Here is a 17,096-nt window from a genome sequence, read left to right on the forward strand (position 1 = left end):
TTGTTATTTGAGTACATTTTGAAATGACTTTGCTGTATTACGTCTGTTATAATAATGTGTTAACTACATTGATTTGTACTAAAAATGTAGTTATCAGAAACACATGGGGGACTTTCACTTTCACCAAGATATGATATTTAACATGACGTCTTTACTGTAACTCAAGTGTGACTTTTTAGTTCCCCATCCCTCGTTAAAAATCAATTTTAGTCAAGACATTATGTCAGACTGAGTTTGAGGAAAACATCCAGAAGTTGTTTTACTTTAGTAGGAAGTGAGGTGCTGCAGAAAGTAGATATATATTATGTAGATGTTTAGATGTTTGACCTAAGGGACAAATCTAAGGGGAATATTGGAAACATTAACGTTTAACCAGGATGCAGTAAACCCTGACGTCCTGCTAAGCCCAGCCCATCCAGCCCATCCAGCCCATCCAGCCCAGCAATGACACCGACTGCATTACAGCTCTGCAGCTCAGGTTTGCACTGCTGTATTTGGCTGTCTCAGGTTTCAGGACTGATCCTGGATCCTGTAGTTGTTTTTTCTCCACATCGCAGGGTCAACGTGGATGAACACACAGTTCAGCTGTGACATGAGAAACAAGCGACGGTGTTTTTTGCGAAGGAGGACTTGTAGCATCTGAAGAATGAACAACAGCCACCAGGAAGTAAGTGTTGTAATAATGATGAAAGAGAAACAAAGACGTTGGCTGAGGTTGTGTTCAGTTACACTCTAACAACAGTTAACTTTTAACTGCCGCTTGTGTCGTGCCACTCTGCACTGTGGAGCCTGTTGCACCCTGTATATAAAAAAGCAGAGGAAACGTGAACATGCTGGATCAGATAGTGATATAACAACAGTGTGTCGGCTAATTGATAAACAGCTCAACTAAAAGTTAATGTAAAGACCTGTGTGATCTGTCAGACATCACCAGACACCCAGGAAACAGAGTTTGGGGGTCCTGCCGGGTCCAAACAGAGGAGGACCATCCACTTCTCCAGCGGTGAAACTCTGGAGGAGGAAGACAGCGAGGAGGAAGAGGAGCAGTCATCGGACAGGCCTCCCTTCACAGAACCTGCACAGAGGGTGGGACGCTGTTTGAGGAAGGGATGTCATGTTCAGTAGCATTTAAGTGTTATTAATACGCACTTGTGTTTTTGTCTATGTTCTGTGTTCTCTTCCTTCTCAGGTCAGCTTCTCATGCAAGAATGTGGCCATTCTGGTTGGGAGGATTTCCCTGCTGAGTACGTAATGAGACATTTAAAGCACAACAATTAAACAGCAGCCTGATTGTAGCTGGGATGAAAAGTCTCACCGATGTTATTGTCGTTGTTGTTTCCAAAACTAGCTTGTGATTTCCTTGGAGAGAGACTAGCTGGTGCACTGGGACTGAAGGCAGCCAAATACCAGTATGCCATAGACCAGTATGATCGTGACCACAAGGTAATGTAAAAACTCAGGAGCACCAGTACAGTCAAAAACAAAACTACAGTCCCATCTTAGAGACTTCAGCAATAAGACAGGAAATGAGATGGAGCTACTCCTGCAGCTCTGTGGATGGTTGTATTCTCGCTCCTGACTCTTATTTCCTCTGTCTCAGTCACAAACTACAAGCAGCCAAACAACAGACGAACTCAGGGACGGAGAGGCCGAGACCCTCCACCTCTCTCAGGGAGTGGATGGAGCGCAGTATGGAGCTACAGCAGACACACGATCGCCTCAGAGCTGTGACGAGAAACAAACGGACGGGAACAAAGGCTGTCACAACAGAGGCTATCAAGAGGACGAGGACTGTTTGGAATAAAAGCAATAATCTGACGTGATCTGATGTTGAAGCCTTTGTTTGCACTGAGTGTGTTTGATGCAGAACGTTTTCTGAGAGAATGGTGAGACTGTCGTTGTGTTCATGTTAATGTTACAACAGAGAAATGTGAAAATAAAATGACAACATTAAAGTTGTCTTTGTTTGGATACTACTGTAAAAATGTGATTATTTTTTAAAATGGTGTGGGACTTTTCTTCGTGTAGTTACCAAAATAAAGTAAAAAAAATAAAATAAAGGTCAGCTGAAAATAAATGAATTGCTGCCGTTTCCTGTTTGCATAATATCACAAGAAGGGGTTAAATATATCAATAAATATATGTATACACTACCACTTAAGATTTAACACCGTTTGAAAGAAATACGATTGTCTGTTAAAAAAAAAATAAAGTTTATCGACGAGGATGGGATTCGAACCCACGCGTGCAGAGCACAATGGATTAGCAGTCCATCGCCTTAACCACTCGGCCACCTCGTCCGCTACACCAATGCTATCATCATAGATATATGAAACATAGAACGAACACGAACGCTCTCATGCTACATTACATTCGTTATACATAGAATATATATATATATAGAGCCTGACTACGGGATGGATTTACCTTACTAACGTTAGCTTGCGTGCTAGTATGCTATGCTAATGTGGCAGCTAATGTGCCGTGCTAACGTTAGCTACGACTAAAACTCTGTACGTTGTGGAAGTTTCATCTGCTTCAGTGTCTTCTGCCTCCTTCACAAAGCACACGTCCTTTAATAACTAACAACTAACAACTACACATGACTGTAGCTGTCGTCGTGTTAATGTTACTCACTGGTAATAAAGTAACCAGCGGCGTTATCATCAGAAGTCCTGCTCGTTGTGTGCAGTAAAACTTAGCGAGCACTAATGTTTCCATTATCAGCTGCAACAGCGAGTTCAGTCGCTCCAATCAGTGTTATGATATATGAGAAGCGGGAGTATTTTACAAAAGGACTCATCATCTGAAGAGAACTGAGAGAAGAATCTAGACATTTTAAAAACACCTGCAGGAAATGTGGAGTGAATATCCACACAGGCAGCTGCTGGTGCTCACCTGGTCCTCGCCTGGTCCCTCCTACCTGTCCGCCTGAGTCTCAATCTGTGCTCAGGTACTTCTACATTAAGTTAAAGAGGTTTGAGACGGAGATGTGATTGTCTGAGTATCTGTGGCCATCTAGTGTTTGAATCAGGGACTGATCAATTTGACTGATCACAACAGATGAGTGGTGGAAGGAGTCCTGAAGATCTGCACTCAAGTAGAAGTAGATAAAATAATCCAGTATTAGTCACACAATGGGGACATTTACAATATAACAGCAGCAAAATGTCAAGTATCAATTAAAACAGCTATGATAAATACATCAAGAATAATTTAAGCAATATATATTTTTGTGAAAAAAACAACTTCTTTCTTTGTGGAAATGTATTTTTCTTTGTGAATTAAAAAAATATATTCTTGGTGAAAAAACATTTTTGATATATGATATCAAACATATCTACCCATCTGTCTTCAGTGAATAGGAGAGAAGCTAGTTTTTACACCTGTTATCAAACTGCCAGAAATATTGTTTTTTATGAATGGTGAAATTAAAATCCATCCCTTTATAAATACACTGTGGATAATACCTGAGGATCTGATAGTGCAGCTACCTGACAGAGAGGAAGAACGACCCCCTGACATCATGCAGTGGAGAGACGGAGCAAAAAAAAGTCTTTATTATGGAAAACACTGCAACAAAGCTAAAACTGAAAGAAGAAAAATTTGAGACATGATGGAAACCATTATCACAAATAACACCAGAGCTCTAAACACCTTTATTTTGTTCAGGTTTATTCATTTTGTTTGGAGAAGTATTTTCTTTACATTTATTTTCTCACTAGCGCCTGTTTCAGATTTATAAGTACATCTACTGTATCTGTACTATGTACTATTCAGGAAGAAGTTCGAGTGAATATTGTTTGTATCTGTAAAATTGTGAAGACTTGATATAAAAGGTGGTATTTGTGGTATCATTGTAGAAAAATACAACTATTTTATTTGTAACTTTAATAATGGCCACCACAACTGTACTTTAAATGCAATAATCCTCACAGGTAATTATTTATACAACAATTTAATACAATTTAAATAAAGTTTCAAGCTTCTTAAAGTTGTTACTTCTCTTTTATGTTTCAAAACAAAAACCTTTTCCTGTATACACTTGGAAAATAAAAAATAAACGATAGCTACTCTTTATCTCCTCTGTTACAAGCAAAAACACCTATTAACTATTAAAATCTTTAAGTTACCTTCAAAACAGTGACTCAAAACTCAACATGTACCTGTGGGCCCACACACAGTCACATGAAACACAGTAAATGAGATTTAAACCTGTTGCAGGCCTGCTGGATGAAGCTTGTTGGCCCGTAAACTGTAACAGTCACTTCACTCAACTGAGCTCAAAATGATTTCAGTTAGTACTCACGACTCCATTGTTTGTTAGTAGGACAGAAGAGGACAAGAGATGGCTTTCTCAATGTCAACGTCCGTCACAGTTCAGACACACAAGTGGGCGATGGAACACAGCAACAAGTCACAGGAGGGAAACAGCAGGTCGTCTGATGTAAACCGTCTGACCTCTCTCCTCCTCCAACGTCTGCCTCCTTTAAACAGATCCTCATAAGTTGAGCCACAATATCAAACGTTATCTCTTGTTGAATTAGCATTAGTTCTCTTTAGCTTCAGAAACATCTTACTGTTAAAACTAGATACACAGGTGTGTCCATTAACCCCTGATATATGGACACGTGTAGTTCCAGTCAAATTGTATTTGTGCCGGTGGTCCGCTGACCTAATGTGGGCCAGTCCGGTCCGTTATGTGTTTTTTGTTTTGTTTTGTTTTGTTCTTCTTCTCTAAATTCCCTCCAATCGGGCCGGCCAATTGGCTACAGAGGGCTAGCAGTGTGTCACCAGCATCGCCACATATAATTGGTCTATTGTTTGTCGCTGTCAATCAATCAGGGGCTGACAGGCTCAGAGAGCCCTGACAGTGCTGTCAATCACTACACGAACCAGGGCGGGGCCAGGGCGGGACCTCGAGGGGCGGGACCTCGAGGGGCGGGCGGGAAGGGCTGCTGCTGTCTGAGCCAGTAGGAACGTTAAGGCCCCCACTCACTGTCCCAACCGTTGGACCGTTAGAGTAGCAGTGAGCGTCTTCCAAACTGTCGTGTCCGCAACTTGAAAATGGATAAGATGAAGAAACGCCCGGCTGGTGCTGAGAAACAGCGATTAAAAAAGTTGAAGTCTGTGGAGGTGGAGGCTTCTAAATGTGCGAAGTTGACGGACCTTTTCGGTGCTGGGACCACCAACCCGCCAGCAGCCACAGGTGCTGCTGCACCGGGAGACGATTGAGGAGGACCTGACGATGAAGAGCGAGTGGAGGCAGACGGTAAGTCACGTTAGCCTGGGGCTGGCTAGGATACATTTTTAAGACATGTCCAAAACAAAGTAAAAAGCGTTTTTACATTGAATGTGATGTGACCTAACTAACTGCATACTGGTGAATGAAGCTATCGCTAATGCTAACGTAGCTCCTCAGGGATTGAAACGTTATTTTTCTAACTTTACATGTGACAGCATATTAGCCCAGAGTTGAAGGGCCGTGAGTGTTGGTAGCTGTGGTTGATTTCGTTCAAATAACGTTAAGCCGAATTGTGATATCATGGGTTTTTATTGTTCAGATGGTTTAGCCAAACTAGCTAACAGATGCTAAAGTCAGCTGCCATAGCAACAGTAAACATTTACTTGGACTAATGAGCTAACAGAGATGCAGAATCAAGCTGAGATACTTTAAATTTAAGCACAAAATACCAGTAAACCTATAGGAAATAATAAGTTACATTTTTTTATGATTTCTGAAATCATACTTTGTGATGATTAGGGTCTTCCTGACCTGCTAGAAGTTCTTCTATGGTGCTTGAGTCATCCATCATATCTGAGACCTTCCTCTTGACTTTGTGAGTTCATTATGGAACTTGTTTTGTCGCAATTTGGAAACAAAGTTTGATTATGGTTATTTCCTTGTTGAAGATTTTCTTATTGATGATTTTAATTATCCAACAACTGTATATATTTTAAGTTCAATTAACAGTTATGGAGGTAGGCCATTGGCCTCTTTGGTGACTTTTAAGTCAATCTTCATGACAGATACATTTGTTCACCTGGTGCCACCACGTCACATAAAGGCTACCTGGCTACATACACTTGCCAGTACACAGATACTGAGTACAAGTTATGTTTGTCTTTATCTCCCTGTCTCTGTCTCTTTGTCTCTCTGGCTCTTTCTACCCCCTCCACCCAACTGGTAGAGGTAGTGCCCACCCCGAGTCTGGTTTTGTTTTCTTCCCGTTAGTCTCGTCCCACCCCTTGTCATGACATAACTTCTGTTGTGATTTGACACTATAATGAATAAAGATTGATTGGTTGATTGCTATAGCTGTCAATTTTAGTCCTTGAGTTCATAGCTACGAGCTTTATTTATTAACTGCTATCAAGTAATATGTCTCTCCTTTGTTGTACGTGTGAGAGAAGACACCGCAAGATTTGTGGACTGAATTTTTGTCCCAGTCCACCCCTGCTTCCCCTCTAAACTTACTGATACGTGAATAATCTCTGTAGGCTGTTCAACTCTCTACTTCAGGCTGCGGCCACATTAACGTTACACAAGGCCGATCATTTGTTTGTGAAAATCTTGATATTGATTTGAGGACAATGACATGACTGGTCAGCTGACTAGTCTTGTTGTTAAACATACTGTCAAATTATATTTACTGTTTGTCAACCATACACAGTGTTATTGACCTTGAAACTTAGTTATGGCTTGTGAAAAACTTCATATTTTGATTGTAAAACGCATGAAAATATAAATTAATGGTCTTAATTTTTTTTCTTTGGCAAATGACCATGGTATAAGCGGGATAATGCCCTTCAAGGTGTCTATAAACAGGAATTAATGGACTTCGCGGAGGCAACCGTTCTAGGCTTCCACATCGTCCATTAATTCCTGATTTTGGACACCTCGTCGGACATTATCCCTTACTTGAAGAAGACCAGTGTCTATACAGCATCAGTTAAAACAGGTATGGTCGTTAAGTGACAAAAACAAACACACATTTACCGACTGTTACAACAAGGGATGTAAAAATGCATTGTTATGGAACGTTGGTGCTTTTTCATCCATGGACTGTGTCACATGTGTAAACCTCTCCCAGTAGCTAGCATTGGTGCGTTCATGACGTCATTCCAGCAGACTGTGGTAGCATGTAAGTGGCCTATCAGTTGACCATGCAATTACTTGTCTATTGATTACTTGATACTGACAATTGAAATGTCACTTTTCAATAGTATCATATGAGTCATGGAGGAAGTACTCAAATCCTTGATTTATGTGCAAATATGTCCTGCATTCAAAACTCTAATTACCTTAAGGATTAATCTGCTGAAGGCACTTGAAGTATCCAAAGTAAAAGCACAGGTTCTGCAGTCAAATGACCTCTGCGTAGCTCAAGCCTTACAACATACTTTAAATTATCAAGAACAACTGACAAACATGACATTATTATTATCATTATTCATTTATTTATGTAATTTTTCACGGCTGTTTATTTATTATTATTTTTTTATTATGCCCAAACGTGATTATGGAAGGCCTTTCAGACCCAGATCAGGGACCGGTACCCAGCCCAAGCTCTCTAAGAAGACGAGGAACAACTTCCCATGAACCTCAAAAAGCCTTTAAAGTACATGGGAAGAAACCTTGGGAAAGGCAATTCAGAGAGAGATCCCCTCTCCACGGACAGCTGGGTGTCATGTGCATTTGTTCAGGGATGTTTGTTTTACACACCTGAGCAACTTTTTTTTTTTTTTTAATTTAAGAATTTCTTAAATTAAAATTGGTGAACCAGAGCACCTGGAGGAAACCAGTTGTTGCTCAGGGTGAACAAATGCATGTTATTGACCTGAGTCCCTGAGCTGTTTATTTAATTTTATCTAATTTTTTATGTTATTTTTTTTATTATGCCCAAAAGTGATTATAAATGGCCTTCCAGACCCAGATCAGGAACCGGTACCCAGCCCAAGCTCTCTAAGAAGACGAGGAACAACTTCCCATGAACCTCAAAAAGCCTTTAAAGTACATGGGAAGAAACCTCGGGAAAGGCAATTCAGAGAGAGATCCCCTCTCCACGGACAGCTGGGTGTCATGTGCATTTGTTCAGGGATGTTTGTTTTACACACCTGAGCAACTTTTTTTTTTTTTTTAATTTAAGAATTTCTTAAATTAAAATTGGTGAACCAGAGCACCTGGAGGAAACCAGTTGTTGCTCAGGGTGAACAAATGCATGTTATTGACCTGAGTCCCTGAGCTGTTTATTTAATTTTATCTAATTTTTTATGTTATTTTTTTTTATTATGCCCAAAAGTGATTATAAATGGCCTTCCAGACCCAGATCAGGAACCGGTACCCAGCCCAAGCTCTCTAAGAAGACGAAGAAAACTTCCCATGAACCTCAAAAAGCCTTTAAAGTACATGGGAAGAAACCTCGGGAAAGGCAATTCAGAGAGAGATCCCCTCTCCACGGACAGCTGGGTGTCATGTGCATTTGTTCTGGGATGTTTGTTTTACACACCTGAGCAACTTTTTTTTTTTTTTTTAATTTAAGAATTTCTTAAATTAAAATTGGTGAACCAGAGTACCTGGAGGAAACCAGTTGTTGCTCAGGGTGAACAAATGCATGTTATTGACCTGAGTCCCTGAGCTGTTTATTTAATTTTATCTAATTTTTTATGTTATTTTTTTTATTATGCCCAAATGTGATTATAAATGGCCTTCCAGACCCAGATCAGGAACCGGTACCCAGCCCAAGCTCTCTAAGAAGACGAAGAAAACTTCCCATGAACCTCAAAAAGCCTTTAAAGTACATGGGAAGAAACCTCGGGAAAGGCAATTCAGAGAGAGATCCCCTCTCCACGGACAGCTGGGTGTCATGTGCATTTGTTCTGGGATGTTTGTTTTACACACCTGAGCAACTTTTTTTTTTTTTTTTTTAATTTAAGAATTTCTTCTTAAATAAAAATTGGCGAACCAGAGTACCTGGAGGAAACCAGTTGTTGCTCAGGGTGAACAAATGCATGTTATTGACCTGAGTCCCTGAGCTGTTTATTTAATTTTATCTAATTTTTCATGCTATTTTTTTTATAATGCCCAAACGTGATTATGAAAGGCCTTTCAGACCCAGATCAGGAACCGGTACCCAGCCCAAGCTCTCTAAGAAGACGAGGAACAACTCCCCATGAACCTCAAAAAGCCTTTAAAGTACATGGGAAGAAACCTCGGGAAAGGCAATTCAGAGAGAGATCCCCTCTCCACGGACAGCTGGGTGTCATGTGCATTTGTTCTAGGATGTTTGTTTTACACACCTGAGCAACTTTTTTTTTTTTTTTTTTTTAATTTAAGAATTTCTTCTTAAATTAAAATTGGCGAACCAGAGTACCTGGAGGAAACCAGTTGTTGCTCAGGGTGAACAAATGCATGTTATTGACCTGAGTCCCTGAGCTGTTTATTTAATTTTATCTAATTTTTCATGCTATTTTTTTTATAATGCCCAAACGTGATTATGGAAGGCCTTTCAGACCCAGATCAGGAACCTGTACCCAGCCCAAGCTCTCTAAGAAGACGAGGAACAACTTCCCATGAACCTCAAAAAGCCTTTAAAGTACATGGGAAGAAACCTCCGGAAAGGCAATTCAGAGAGAGATCCCCTCTCCACGGACAGCTGGGTGTCATGTGCATTTGTTCTGGGATGTTTGTTTTACACACCTGAGCAACTTTTTTTTTTTTTTTAATTTAAGAATTTCTTAAATTAAAATTGGCAAACCAGAGCACCTGGAGGAAACCAGTTGTTGCTCAGGGTGAACAAATGCATGTTATTGACCTGAGTCCCTGAGCTGTTTATTTAATTTTATCTTATTTTTCTTGCTATTTTTTTTATTATGCCCAAATGTGATTATAAAAGGCCTTCCAGACCCAGATCAGGAACCGGTACCCAGCCCAAGCTCTCTAAGAAGACGAGGAACAACTCCCCATGAACCTCAAAAAGCCTTTAAAGTACATGGGAAGAAACCTCGGGAAAGGCAATTCAGAGAGAGATCCCCTCTCCACGGACAGCTGGGTGTCATGTGCATTTGTTCTAGGATGTTTGTTTTACACACCTGAGCAACTTTTTTTTTTTTTTTTTTTAATTTAAGAATTTCTTCTTAAATTAAAATTGGCGAACCAGAGTACCTGGAGGAAACCAGTTGTTGCTCAGGGTGAACAAATGCATGTTATTGACCTGAGTCCCTGAGCTGTTTATTTAATTTTATCTAATTTTTTATGTTATTTTTTTTGTTAAGCCCAATTAGTTTTGTCATGGAGGACCTTGCAGACCAGTTCAGATCCTGAGAGTGGATCAGGCCAAACAGAATAACCTCCTGAACCATTTTCTCTTTCTCTTCTTCTTGCTCAGGAGATCTTCCAGCTGGGACTTCATGGAGCTTTCTTTCTCCTCCCACTCCTGCTCCTTGTCCTGCAGCGTCTTCTGGAGATCCTCTTTGGCCTGAATGAGGGATGTCTTTTCCTCCTGCCATTCCATCTGATGACTCTCCAGCTTCTGTTCAGCAATCCTCAGAGCAGCCGCGAGGGTTTTGTTCTCGCATTTCTGCTCATCCAGCTGAGCCTGAGAGAGGGCTGTTAAGTTCTCTGTCTTCTCCAGCAGTGAGAGTTTCTTCTGCTTCCAGCCGAGGCGCTCAGTCTCCAGGAGATCCTCTGCCTCTCTCAGGGCAGATGTGATCTTCCTGGTTTCCTCTCTGTGCTCCTCAAGCTGGGCTTGATGGGAAGCCTGAGATCTTTCCACAGCCTCCTTTGCTTCCTCTTGCATATCATGCACAGTCTGCTTGAAGTCCTCTGTGGCCTGAATGAGGGATGTCTTTTCCTCCTGCCATTCCACCTGATGACTCTCAAGCTTCTGCTCAGCATTCCTCAGAGCAGCCACAAGGGTTTTGTTCTCGCATTTCTGCTCATCCAGCTGAGCCTGAGAGAGGGCTGTTAAGTTCTCTGTCTTCTCCAGCAGGGAGAGTTTCTCCTGCAGCCAGCAGAGGCGCTCAGTCTCCAGGAGATCCTCTGCCTTTCTCAGGGCAGATGAGATCTTCCTGGTTTCCTCTCTGTGCTGCTCAAGCTGAGCCTGATGGGAAGCCTGAGATCTTTCCACAGCCTCCTTTGCTTCCCGTAGCATATCATGCACAGTCTGCTTGAAGCCTTCTCTGGGCTGACTGAGAAATGTATTTTCCTCCTGCCATTCCACCTGATGACTCTCCAGCTTCTGTTCAGCATTCCTCAGAGCAGCCGCAAGGGTTTTGTTCTCGCATTTCTGCTCATCCAGCTGAACCTGACAGACAGCTGTACACTTCTCAATCTCCTCCAGCAGGGAGAGTTTCTCCTGCTGCCAGCACAGGCGCTCATTCTCAAGAAGATCATCTGCTTTTCTCAGGGCTGATGTGATCTTCCTGGTTTCCTTTCTGTGCTCCTCAAGCAGGGAGATTTTCTCCTGCTGCCAGCAGACACGCTCAGTCTCCAGAGAATCCTCTGCCTTTTTAAGGGCAGATGTGATATTCTTGGTTTCCTTTCTGTGTCCTTTAAGCAGGGAGCTTTTCTCCTTCTGCCAGCCGAGGCGCTCAGTCATTAAAAGGTCCTCTGCCTTTTTCAGTGCAGATGCGATCTTCCTGGTTTCCTCTCTGTGCTCCTCAAGCTGGGCTCGATGGGAAGCAACCACAGGATCCTCTGCTCCCTGTTGCATATCCTGCACATACTTCTTGAAGCCTCCTGTGGCCTGAAAGAGGGATGTCTTTTCCCACTGCCACTCAATCTGCTGACTCTCAAAATTCTGCTCAGCATTGCTCTGAGCAGCCACAAGGGTTTCGTCCTCATGGCTCTGCTCATTCAGCTGAACATCATCGAGAGCCGAAGACTGCTCCATCTCCTCCAGCGGGGACATTCCCTCCTCCTGATTGTCAAATAGAGGTTCGGATTCCTCCTGGTCCTCAAAGAGAGGTTCAGATTCCTCCATCCCGTCCATTGACCAGGACTCTCTGGTATTCTCCTCGTAGTGTTGTACCGTCTTGCTTCTCTTTCCTCTCATGATTGTGGTCTGGTTAGAAATAGCATATATATGTAAGTCAGATCCTCCATAACGTTTTAACATTCTAGAATTCATGACATCACCGGGGCTTTGATATGTCTTCTTTCATGTCCTGCTTGGGCGTTCTACGTTCTGTTGCTATAGCAACCAATCAAATGTTTGCTGTGGTTTAAAATAATTTGATGGCCTTTTTTTCTTTATATGTTAAGTTTAAGTGTAAATATTTAAATTTTTCATTAATTGACTGATTTTCATCTGAATAGACAAACTTTAGAAACAAACTATCATTGTTTTCATGTCTGAATAAACAAACTGACTTTAAATTGCACTTTTCGTTGACTTTGATGAGACAGAGAAATTCCGTTAAGTTATGACTCATGATAATGATACATTTACTGTATAGAAAGCCTTTCAGGGTACCCAAGGACATTTAAAAAAGAGGAACAAACAAAACAAAGGGTAAATATAGCGCCTGTCACTCAGCACGGAGGGAATAAGACCTTATGAACACACAGACTTGTGTCTGGAGGCTCCGTGTACACAGCGGGGACACTGAGAGACCCAATCCCAGCGATGAAGCCTGGGGTGAAGTGTCAGCAGAGGTCCAGGTGCTCCTGCGCTGAACACCCGAGGACCCCGCCGCGAGCCGGGGGGAGAGTCCGTCGGTTTGAAAGTTAGCGTTGCCAGGCTAACGGCTGATAAACGGAGAAAGGAAAGTCAATTGTTCAGATGTGCAGCCCTCAAAGTTAGTAGCACAGCCCCTGGTATGTAGGGACAACTTGGCTTTTTGTTTTCAACAGAAAAAAGCAGTTTTGCCACGGATTGAGAAGCGGCGGTACTCCCACCAGTGTCCTCTCGCATCCGGGTTGCCATGAAAACTCATGACTCAAACTCATGTTTTGTTGTCTAGTTAGTTTGTAAGTCATCCCTCCCAACCATAGACTGAAATACTATGAAAATCAAAATGGATGTATGTTACCAGGTAGCCTACCCACTGGCAGAGTTTACGCTTGACTTTGTGATCGTCCAAATCTACATGAATACTTCAAAATCATGGCTGGTGTAACATTAGACTCAAACAAAGTGTCTTAAGATTGACTCACCAATAACAGGCGGTAGGCCAAACGCCTTTTGTACGCATGTATGATATGAAATAAGTATTCAGTGTTAGAAAATATGTTGACAGCCCTGGTTAGATCAAATATTTTTGTAAATGTATATTTGAATCATGCAGTCCAGCTGGCGTCAGGTCAGTGTGTTTGCCAGAGGAGAAGCAGAGACAAACTTTTTAACTCAGTTTGAAGAAGACCAGTGTCTATACAGCATCAATTAAAAGGTATGGTCGTAAAGTTATAAAAAACAAACATATATTCACTGACTGTTAGAAAGAGTGGTGTCAAAATGTGTTGTTATGGAAACGTTGGTGCTTTTTCATCCATGGATTGTGACACATGTGTAAACCTCTCCCAGTAGCGAGCCTAAGTGTCTTCATGACATTCCAGCAGACTGTGGTAGCATGTAAGTGGCATGTCAGTTGACCATGTGATTACTTTGCTCTCTGACAGATGAAAATGAAAATACTACATCAGGCAAAGCAGAACTTTTGTACTGGAGAGGAGACAGAGAGAAAGATAAAGAGGTGTAATTGTAAAGTTCAATTGCCAAATTATCATGATAGCCTTTATATCTCAACACCATGTGGTTCAGTCTTGCGTATGTAGACTATGTTGTTATTCTATGAATATGTGAATATAATTACCCCTGTAGGTTGTAGGCCTACTGTAATATGTTAGAGTGTATGAAATATATTTATTTTAAGGTATTACTAATTAGTTTTCACAAAATTAACAAACATCAACAATCATCATTTCTAGTCTCTACTATGTAGCAAATGTTTAATTTTGGACTTCAGTATTTCTGAAATCCTGCATACGGCCCTGTAGAAAGTACAATATTTGCCTCCGAGATGTTGTGAAGTAGATGCATTTGAGTGAAGTACAGCACTTGAGTAAATGTAGTTAGTTACTTCCGGGCAGGAAATGTAATGTCAGAACAGTCAGCTACCATCCAAGACATGGAAATGTATTTTATGTGGTGAAATTGAATATGTCGCTAATTGAGTAGGTTCAGAGGGACTTCCTTCACCTCTCACCCTTTTATCTCAAGTCATCCTATATCAGGTCACTTGATAAGGAATAATACAAAAATAAAAGACAAAATGACAAAAGCGTGACATTATTGAGCCGATGTTACAGTAAACAACAGCAGGCTGACGTGCGCCGAAACACGAAACTCGATTTCTTCGCCCAGCAATGAAACACAGTTTGTCCGTCACTGAGTTTCTCCATATCAGACACCAAACAAAATCCACTCAGCCCCAGTTTTTATCAAGGTGCTGTTTGTCTTTCTCCACCACCGAACAAACTCTGATGACAGAGTGCCTGTGAAAAGATTTAAAACTCAGCGAGTGTGTGTAGGATGTTGAGGTATCAAGCGGTGAGGTTGCAGATTACAACAAACTGACAACAACAATTCATATTTCCAGGTGATTAAACACTAATGAAAACATAATGCTGAGTATTATTTTCAATTTCTGCCCCTAAATCAACCTAAATCCTAAACACTGTACCCTTAAGTACAATTTGGAGGGACTCATGACAGATAAACGCACCAAGGCTCATTTGATGTGTTAAAGGTTAAATAACCCAGCAGTATATGCAGTATATCAGCTCTGCACTTCACTTCATAGGTAATGTGGTGCTGAAAGCATTAATCCCTCCTTTCCCTACACATTCCACACTCCATACTCTGGCATATTTTGATGCACTGAACTGAACACTGACAAAGTTCAAGAGTCGGTGTTGTAATAGAGGATTTTATACACTGTTGTATTGATAGTGACATTTACATGAATAAAAAATATGAGCATTTTAACAGTTAAGCAAGTAGTAATAACCAGTAGTTTATGCAAGGATAGCATTCTTCTTTTTACGTTGCACAGTCTTACAATCGCTCCCTTAAAGAGCCAAAGCCAGCTCATTCCTAACTAACCCTGCGAGCTTAACGAAACCTGGCAGAGCGCAAATTGAGACAAAAAAAAAGTATTTATCCTGAATGCTGCTGCAGTAAAAACAAACAGTGGACACACATTTTGTGTTCACTTCGACAAGCTAGTCTGTTCTCCAAATTTAAAATCCACAAGGCACAGACACACAAGTGGACCCGGTACAGTCCTCCCATAGAGTGTTATTGCTAAGAATGAGTTCTGTTTATTAGATATTATTGATTGCACCTCTGGAAAGTCCTCACAGTCTGATTTAGACTTTTCCAAATCACCTTACCACAAATACTTACCCTTCATTCACACACGGCGCTCATTCTTATCTAAAAATCGAAACAGAGGGAGCATGTTTCAAGTTTGCTCTCATGCGCTCATGTTTCAGGAAAAATAATATTTGACGAACAGAGCTCAATAGAAAAAGTTAGTCTGACAGTCATGGGCCCCACTGTGCAGCAGTAATGGGACCTGCTGCCATTTGCTCCTCTTTCAGCCAGCATCAGTAATGTAACTCCATTTACACTATGGCTTCTCTACAAAGGCCGGCTACTGAGAAGGGGTTTGTCTCTTTCCATCAGCGCTCCAGCCTAAAAAAGTGAAAGCAGCATGCATGGATGTGTGTTTGTGTGCCTTGTGCGGTGTGTGACGAGGTGAGATCTTTGTAACTGGGAACTCAGAGGTCAAGCGTGACTCATAAGTGCTGCTGAGCGCAGGATTTAGAAGTGAGAGGCGAGGAGACACAGAGGTGAGATCAGAATAGGAAATTAGAAAAACCCTGTGACTGGTGTGATGGGGAAACCAAGCTGTTTGTCTCTGTGTGTGCGCATCATTTTCAGAGAGAGAAAAAGAAGAAAGCAATAAAAAAGTGATTAAGACAATGATAAAGTGTTTATCACTTTCTCATGATTCCCTATATATCCCAACTTTCATTACATCTTTGCCATGGTTGCCTGATTTCATCATTATCAAGCCGATTGTTCCCATCGAGAAACTCATCAGAGATGAAACAACAAATCTACTTTTTCTTATTGGATGAAAGTAGTGCTGAAATGACCTGGCAGGTATGCTGGTGGCTGAGTCATTGAATGGGAAAAGCACCGTCTACTGGCCACACGCAGGAACATCTACACACCGGTGTGTTGATGGGTGGAGAGTGAACAGTTCAGGACAGCACAGGAGGTTAAACAGTGAGTGGTCGCTTGTATGATTTCGTCGTCCCATGCATGGCAGCTACATCCAAGAGATCCTCGCTGACAGTGAAGTCTGCCTTCACGCCTCTTATGAAAACAGACAGATGTGCTGTATCCATGTTGTCAGTGCTCCATCAACAGCTAATGAATAAGCCAGGTAACTGCGAGACACTTCGGCCAGCTGTGTTGTCAGATTGTCTGTTAGTTCCTTCTCTCGGTCTGCGATGGTGTTTCTTGACAAACTGATATTACTGAAAGTCTGTATCTTGTCGAGGCACACCTGCTCACACACCTTTAGCATGCACCTCTTCAAAAATGTGCCCTCCGAAAAGCACTTGGACGCTCATGTGATTTCCTCGGCCACAATAAAGCTAGCTTTTCACTTTTTGGTAGCTTTGGTGAACAAATTCTGCACATAAGACATTTTTTTCTCGAGAATTCACAAGATTTCTTTCTTTTCACAAGAATTTTTTCATGAAAATTTCTTTTTCACTAAACTTTTTTTTTTTTGCATTCTTTTGTCCGAAGTGACTTACAATAAGCACATTTAATTAATTTAAATGTCCTTATTGTTGAACCTAATGCCATTAATTTCCTCTTAAAATAAAAGTTTTTTCCTCCAGAATTTTTTTTTCATGTCCAAAAAAACATTGTAAATTATTGTTTTGTAATATTGAACAATTTGTAAAAATTGTAAAAAGAACAATTTTGCATGGGAAAAAAACAAAAAAAACCATTCTGAACAAACAATTTTTGTGGAAGAGACAAAAAGAAAAACTTGACTCTGCTACA

The 17,096-nt window shown here is 41.2% G+C and overlaps 2 protein-coding genes, 2 long non-coding RNA genes and 1 other non-coding gene across 6 annotated transcripts; 1 reads left to right on the forward strand and 4 right to left on the reverse strand.

Annotated features, from left to right (window-relative positions):
- Positions 1-164: 164 nt before the first annotated feature.
- Positions 165-2,077, forward strand: LOC115574621 (protein FAM177A1). The gene is made up of 5 exons (XM_030406277.1): positions 165-667; positions 925-1,086; positions 1,190-1,244; positions 1,349-1,443; positions 1,601-2,077. Exons 1-5 carry the CDS (start codon positions 647-649, stop codon positions 1,802-1,804), a joined length of 537 nt encoding a protein of 178 aa, XP_030262137.1. The 5' UTR covers positions 165-646; the 3' UTR covers positions 1,805-2,077.
- LOC115574624 (uncharacterized) lies at positions 662-1,355 on the reverse strand. Its single transcript, XR_003982523.1, has 3 exons — positions 1,150-1,355; positions 909-1,075; positions 662-799 (listed from the first exon to the last, which is right to left on the reverse strand). It is a non-coding gene; the product is annotated as an uncharacterized LOC115574624 (long non-coding RNA).
- A 141-nt stretch (positions 2,078-2,218) lies between the features above and the next one.
- On the reverse strand, positions 2,219-2,300 carry trnas-gcu (transfer RNA serine (anticodon GCU)). The gene has a single exon. It is a non-coding gene; the product is annotated as a tRNA-Ser (tRNA).
- Positions 2,301-2,901: 601 nt separating this feature from the next.
- LOC115574623 (uncharacterized) lies at positions 2,902-5,436 on the reverse strand. Of its 2 annotated transcripts, XR_003982522.1 has the most exons (4): positions 4,581-5,436; positions 4,310-4,487; positions 3,471-3,518; positions 2,902-3,090 (listed from the first exon to the last, which is right to left on the reverse strand). It is a non-coding gene; the product is annotated as an uncharacterized LOC115574623 (long non-coding RNA). The 2 variants fall into 2 exon arrangements; XR_003982521.1 differs by having other exon boundaries at positions 4,310-5,436.
- A 2,002-nt stretch (positions 5,437-7,438) lies between these two features.
- On the reverse strand, positions 7,439-12,083 carry LOC115574618 (centrosome-associated protein CEP250-like). The gene is made up of 2 exons (XM_030406274.1): positions 9,767-12,083; positions 7,439-9,374 (listed from the first exon to the last, which is right to left on the reverse strand). The coding sequence occupies exon 1, from the start codon at positions 12,054-12,056 to the stop codon at positions 10,332-10,334; it is 1,725 nt and encodes a 574-aa protein (XP_030262134.1). The 5' UTR covers positions 12,057-12,083; the 3' UTR covers positions 7,439-9,374; positions 9,767-10,331.
- Between the last annotated feature and the right edge of the window lie 5,013 nt (positions 12,084-17,096).

This window comes from Sparus aurata, chromosome 22 (genome assembly GCF_900880675.1).
Source record: "Sparus aurata chromosome 22, fSpaAur1.1, whole genome shotgun sequence".
Taxonomy (NCBI): Eukaryota; Metazoa; Chordata; class Actinopteri; order Spariformes; family Sparidae; genus Sparus; species Sparus aurata.